The sequence below is a fragment of the Cricetulus griseus genome (genome assembly GCF_003668045.3).
Source record: "Cricetulus griseus strain 17A/GY chromosome 1 unlocalized genomic scaffold, alternate assembly CriGri-PICRH-1.0 chr1_0, whole genome shotgun sequence".
Taxonomy (NCBI): domain Eukaryota; kingdom Metazoa; phylum Chordata; class Mammalia; order Rodentia; family Cricetidae; genus Cricetulus; species Cricetulus griseus.
Genome location: NW_023276806.1, coordinates 263147827 through 263154457, shown reverse-complemented (window position 1 = coordinate 263154457; position 6631 = coordinate 263147827). Strand labels below are relative to the sequence as shown.

The window sequence follows — 6631 nt, the reverse complement described above, 5'->3', positions numbered from 1 at the left end:
CTCCCCAGGCCACGGAGCTAAATCAGGGTCTTGGGACTGCTTCCCCCGACATTCGGTCTGGAGCAAGCTGACTAGGCTTTCTTAATTCACTGGAGGTTTGTAAGAGAACTCTTCTCTAGCTCCCAAGTATGGGGCATCTGTGGGTTAGAGGGAACAGCAAGAAGGGTTTTCACCACCACCACCTCCTCCTAGAAAAGTCTAATGCAGCTGGCAAAAGAAAAGTCTAATGCAGCTGGCAAAGCGCCCACGTGGACACATGATTCCCAGATGGCATCAGAGTACAGAAGGGGAGTCCCCGCTTGGGACCCGGGAGTACAGAGGGAGAGTCCCTGCTTGGGAACCAGGATTCTGCAGTACTGACTCCAGGGAAGTGCCTGGGATAGGAGGATATATTGCCTGACTCACAGGACCTGTGACTCAAAGGAAACCAAAAGCCTGGCATGGTTGTAGCGCCAGGACTCTGGACTGGCCTCAGAAATTTACTCAGACACCAGAGTATTGCTTCTTGCTCATCAGCATCCTGATGGGGAGTGGGGGGGTCTGCACTGTTCTGTGGACCAAGACCCAGGTCAAATCCCCTCAGCCCAGGCCCCACTCATGGCCCATCAAAGATCTCTGGCTATACCTGGGGCAGGAGAGGGAGAGTTCCAGGGATGAGCAAGAGCAAGAGAGATGGGAGAGAGGACAGAGGGGACACCTGGGGTAGGGAAAGCTGCCAGGGAAAGCCTCCAGCTGTGGCCCACACTGGTCCAGAAGGCAAGTCTGGCCAAATCTGGTACTTGGTGGAGAGCCAGCGGGGCGGTGTCACTATGGAGGTCCTGAGCACGGATTGGCTGCTGTCAGCAGAGACATGAGGAGAGTGTCGAGTGCTCTTGGGCCCTCCTCCCCTCCAGTAGTCCAATACAGTCCTGCTGGAGAGTTGCCAGCCTTCCACCGGCTTCTCCTCCCAATTCTGGGGCCAACAGGCGGAACATTCCTGTGGGACAGGAGAAGAAGCTGCAGCCTCTGGCCATGGCGGGACCTGAGTGGCAGTCCTTGGAGCAGTGCCTGGAACAGCATCTGCCGCCCGATGAGTTGGGCGAGGTGAAGCGAATTCTCTATGGCAAGCAGACTAGGTCAGGGATCCAGGGGTTGTGTTTGGGGAGGGGGCGGGATTGTAGCCACCATCTGTGGACTTGGGGAGCAAGGGAAGGGCTTCTGGGCCAAGAATGGCTCTGTGAGACCAGTGATGAAGAATCATGCAGGCTGGCAGAGGCCATAGATGGAACTGTGGCGAGAGCCTTTAGGGGTGACCTCTTACAAACTGCTGTAGCACCCCCCCCCACTACCACCTGGCACATACCTTGTGTGGAACAAAATAGGAAAGAAATTGATCTCTGTAAGTTACTAGCTTTGACCCAGATCCCAGCTTTCTCTGGGGGGGGGGGGCGGTCGTCTGTCCAAAGCCTCCAACTAGGGTCCCCTGCTCTCTCCTTCTGCTGTGACCTAGCATCTTGGAGATGGAGGCCTGCTGAATCAAACTAGCTAAGAAGCTTCTGGATGGTTAAGCCAAGAGAATTGGCAGCATAACTTTCACCACTCTGGGCAAGCTGGCAAAGGATCGCCAGACTTTTATTTTAAAGTAGTGCTGTTGGGCATCTGGTATAACAAAGCTGGGGAAATACCCCGCTCCAGGACTTACTTTTCAAGCCAGTTTTTCTGGAGCAACCAGAAAGTTGTCTCTAAATGGACTATGTCCTTGTCCTTTGCTTAAACCCTGTAAGGAGAATTCTCGCTGTTAGAATGAAATATAGACTCTGACCTTGCTAAACCTCTTTCCACTTCCTTGCTCACAGTGGCCTGTTCAATCCAGCCTGTTTGCTCCATGACCTCTCCATGTGCCTGTGACCTTGTATTTAGGACCTTGATCAGCAAAAGAGAATTGATGAAATCAGTGGGTCCTAGCGACCTTCCAGTGGAAGCCCGATCTGATAACTCTACCATAAGTGGATGGTAGAACAACTTCATTGGCATTTTGACCAAAAAAAAAAAAAAAACAAAATAACCCCCCCAAAACAAAACAACTCTCCATAAGCTATGAAGGGCTAGCTGACCCCCAAATGCTCTACTTTATACTGTACTTACAAGACCAGTCAGTCATGTGGGCGGGCAGTGTAGCTCAGTGGCGTGCCAGGCATGCTGGAGACCTAGGTTTGCACAGCCCCATACAAAACCCTACAACAGCAGCAGCAAATTAGTCACACTAGAAGTGCTGAAATTGAAACTCCCAAAGATTTCCTTAAAGCAAGGAGTATCCTGGCCCAATTTCTAGGGTGGCAACTGCTTTGTTTTAAGGTAAAGTGAGCTTGTTATCATGAAACTGATAACTGTTGGCATCAGAGGTAAAATCGAAGGACATTATGAAAACAGAAATGTTTCCCACAAAAGTGATAGTTACACATTCTGGGTAGAGGGGAGGCCAAGTCAATGACTACCAAGTGAGAGGGATTGTATCAGCATTTGGAGAACCACAGAGCAGGGCATGTTTGTAATGGAGGTTAAAATGCTAACCAGTGCTAACCTGTGACTGTCAGGCCCTAACCCTGGGGCTTGGCTCCCAGTTACTGAACAAGGGCCCCCTCTTGTTTTTCTATTCTTTTCTTGGGTCCTGTTTCCCTGACAGCCTTTTCACATTTTATCTCTTAAGGTGTGACCAGGCATGCTTAATTCTTGTGCTCTTGGGGAGAATTTCCAGCTGAAGCTAGAGAATGGTTCTGTCTTTAAAATATTTAAAAACTCCTCCCACTTAACTCTCTTGTGTTCCTCAGAAGCCAGTTTGTACACGGCTACTTCCCCAAATCATCGTAACTCCAGATTTGTTGCTGTGCTCAGTGGGCTGACAATGCTTAGTAAATATTTGTCAAGTGAGAGAGCTACATGAGTGAGTGTTGCCCATACCAGGCAGATGAGATCCCCAGAGAACAGAACCAAGAAGCACTCATTAATCCCTTCAACTTTTGTTGCTCACTTATTTTTGCCTAGGACATTGGAGGAACTATTAGGAACATAGGGTTCCTGCCCTGGGAGGGATATACTTTTTGTTTATTTTTTGGTGGTGTTGCTGAGACCCAAACTCAGGGTCTCCTGCATGTTAGGTGAATGCTGAATGTGGCCACACAGATATCAGAATCTCACCAAATGCTTTTAGGAGCTCCTGGGAACTTTAGTATTCAGTTCTTTCTTTTGTGGGAGTGGGGATCGAGACAGGGTTTCTTTGTGTTACATCTCTGACTGTCCTGGAACTCACTTTGTAGACAAGGCTGGCCTCGAACTCACAGAGATCTGCCTGCCCCTGCCTCCAGAGTGCTGGGATTAAAGGTGTGCTCCCACCACTGCCAGACCAGAAACTCACTTTCTTGACTGTGTCAAAGACTTCACAAGATAAGTGAAACCTGAATGTTCAGGACATTTCTTATAGAAATATTAAGGAATGACACGAAGAAAATCCGTGAGGTTTCAGGAATATCATATTGAGCAGAATGAAGCCTTGGCAGCCAAAGCAGGGCTCTTTGGTCAGCCACAATAGGGACTTCACTAGAAGACTGCCAACAGCTTTGTCTGGTAGAATCTTCTGGAAGCAGTAGCAACCGTGGTAAAACGTCTGTCGTTACCACTTGATGAGTGGGAACTGTTGAAGAAAATGGACTCACTGTTCACCAGAAGTCATCAAAACAGGAGATCCTATTCAGTGAATATGATAGGATGCAACATTATTGGGGCTTAAAGGTTCAACCCTTGATCACTTTGTTTAGAAAGGATACCAGTTTTTTCATTTGTGATGGTTAATTTTAATAGCCAAGTGTGTGTCCAATACCAGATCTCCTAAAAACAAATGACAAAAAGATGTGGCCACATTCAGTCTCCTATAGGCATGCATGAGGTCTCAGGTGGAAATGTCAGTGGTTGTTTTGCTGTGTGGCAGAGGGTCTCACAGGGATCTCTGGGAGCTTGGGAACTGTGCTCAGAGGGTCATTCCAGAGGGACAAAGAGCAAATACAGCATGGGAAAAAAAATCCAAAAGGAATGCTAGAGACATGTATGTTAAAGAGGTCAGAGGAAGCAGAGAATTTGGGGTACAACTGAATAGGTGGGAGGACTCCAAGTTGGACAGGGAAGTGACTTCAGATGACACAGAGATGTCTGTTAGACGAAGATAGTTTTGACTCAAGTGATGAAAAGGCAGGGTGGTTCCTAAGATGTGGGAGCCAGAGAATGGGGCTAAAGAGAGAGACAAAGAACCAAGATGAGGGTGTGTGTGGAAGCGTCCTGATAAGGGGAGAGCGGGTGTGCACAGACTCACCGTCTTCTGCTCTTTAAATGGGAGAGACCCAGTCACCATTAGTGGTGAGTGTGATGGGTCTATGAACACTGGGAAGAACATTGAGACTGTGTATCATTTGCTGTTTATCAATAGGAGCGTGGTCATCACAAAATAGGTGATTTCGTGGTTGTGTTTACTGGACAGAGGGTACTTACACCAACCTAGATGGTGTAAACTAATCCTTTGCCATGGTACTTCTTCCTCTCCTTCCCTCCCCTCCCCTCCCCTCCCTTTCCCTCCCCTTCCCTTCTCTCCCCTTCTTAATGTTTTCCTTTTGTGGTAGTAGGAATGGAATTTGGCCGATTTGTCACATGCTAGATGTCTTAGTTTTCTTTCTATTGCTGTCATAAAAATAATGACAAACACCAGCTTGGGGAGGGAAGGGTTTCATTCGGCTTATAGCTCACAGTCAAGCCTGAAGGGAAGTCAACTATATAACAGTCCATTATCAAAAGCAGTCAGGAAAGGAACTCAAACAGGGTAGGAGCATGGAGGCAGGAGCTGATGCAGAGGCCTCAGAGGGGTGCTGCTTACTGACTTGCTCCTCATAGCTTGCTCAACCTGCTTTCTTTGAGAACCTGTGACAGCCTGCCTTAGAGTAGCATGGCCCACAGTGAGCTGGGCCCTCCCACATCAATCATCAATTAAGAAATTACCCCACAGATTTGCCTGCAGGCCAGTCTGATGGAGGCACTCCATCAATGGAGATTTCCTCTTCCTAGATACGTCTAGATTTTTGCAGCAGGCTGACAAAAAGCAGCCAGCACAATAAGTAGGGACCACTGACCTAAACTGTAACCCTTTAACACAGGCACTTGATGCCTTCAAGAGGGTTATGAACATGAGCTATGATGCTGCTAGTGGTGCGACACAGTGTCCTGCTTTATATTAACCATCATGGTCCATTCTAATTTAAAGTCGAATCATTTACAGAAGGCAGTAACACTGGTTATTAACTGGTTATTATGATCAAGCATTATGTTCTGCACATAACTGTACATGCTGGACTTTTATATGGCTGGCTGTACTAGCTATACTGTGTGTGCTTATATCAGGGTCACTACAAACACAGTAACATAATGCACTATCATGTCATGACAACTAGGATGTCACGAGGTGATTGATGGGACTCTTCCAGGTCCACTATAGTCATAGGGGACTGAAGTAATCTATGCAGCCTCTCACATAGAAAGACCATTCTGCCCCCATGCCTCTATGTTATCAAACGAAACAGGCAAGATGAAGAGCAGAGAATGCAGAATGCTGCTGTTACGTTTGCCACTTGTCACTGCCATTGCATCTGTCATTGCCCGCGCCTCTTTGGAAGACACACACAGCATTAAGAGAGCTGCCTTTGAGGTGTGGAACTAAAGCTCGGAGAAGACCTGGTTTTCATTCCCCGCCCCCCCCCTTCATAAACATGTTTCCCTTGTTGCAGTGCTCCAGTTTAGTGACTTAGAGAACTAAGGGCAAAGACCCACTACAGGAAGAGAGATGAAGTTCCCAAAGTGAGAGGTTGCTGAGAAGGCAGAAAGCTGGGGCTTAGGCCAGGCCTGCCTCCACCCTAGTAAGCAGAGAGGGACCCAGCAGCGTGTGTGTTGGAGCCAGGATGAGAAGTACCAGCCTTCCTCCTCGAAGTGGGGGTAAGGAAAGGAGAGCTGAGATTCTACTTCATAGCAAGAGAGGCAGAGGACCTGAAAGCAAGTGCCGAAGTGGTTCTCAACAGATCAGATACTTACATTATGATTCACAACAGTAGCAAAATTATAGTTGTACAGTAGCAACAAAGTGATTTTATGGTTGGGGGGGGTGGTCACCACAACATGAGGAACTGTACTAAAAGGTCCCAGCTTTAGGAAGGTTGAGAACCACTCAAGTACAGGGACAGACAGCTGTATGCAGTATGAGAGAGCTGAATAAACGCTTATCGTCTGGGTTCTACTCCTTCATGGGCTATGACTGATCAGGGCCCATCGAAGTTTTTTTCTGGGCTTTAAAATCATCAAGTGGGTAGCTTTTCAGAGAAATCTATTTATTGCCTTGAGATGCTTCGAGATTCATTGGTAGGGTTAGAGTCTGGTGGATTTATAAATTGTAACTTCTTGTTCTGTGAATGTGTGGTCAAGAGGCAAGCCACATTATCCTGGACTTTAATAGAAGTGTTAAGGCCATTTGTAGGGGATCTGCTCTCACCAGCTACTCGGATTCTAGGCCCTCTTAGGGGTTAGGATTTCAGTATCTCAAATGATGGGAGGAGCACAGTCAGTCATT

General features: G+C 47.6%; 1 protein-coding gene across 3 annotated transcripts in view; it reads left to right on the top strand.

Annotated features, from left to right (window-relative positions):
* Positions 1-867: 867 nt before the first annotated feature.
* Positions 868-6631, top strand: part of Upb1 (beta-ureidopropionase 1) — a 31334-nt gene continuing 25570 nt past the window's right edge. The window contains exon 1 of one of the 3 annotated variants that reach the window (XM_027394203.2): positions 868-1115. In XM_027394203.2, the coding sequence (XP_027250004.1) occupies positions 1012-1115 (104 nt within the window). In that variant the 5' untranslated portion in view covers positions 868-1011. The remainder of the gene's footprint in view (positions 1116-6631) is intronic. The other 2 variants (XM_027394205.2, XM_027394204.2) reach the window with 2 other exon arrangements.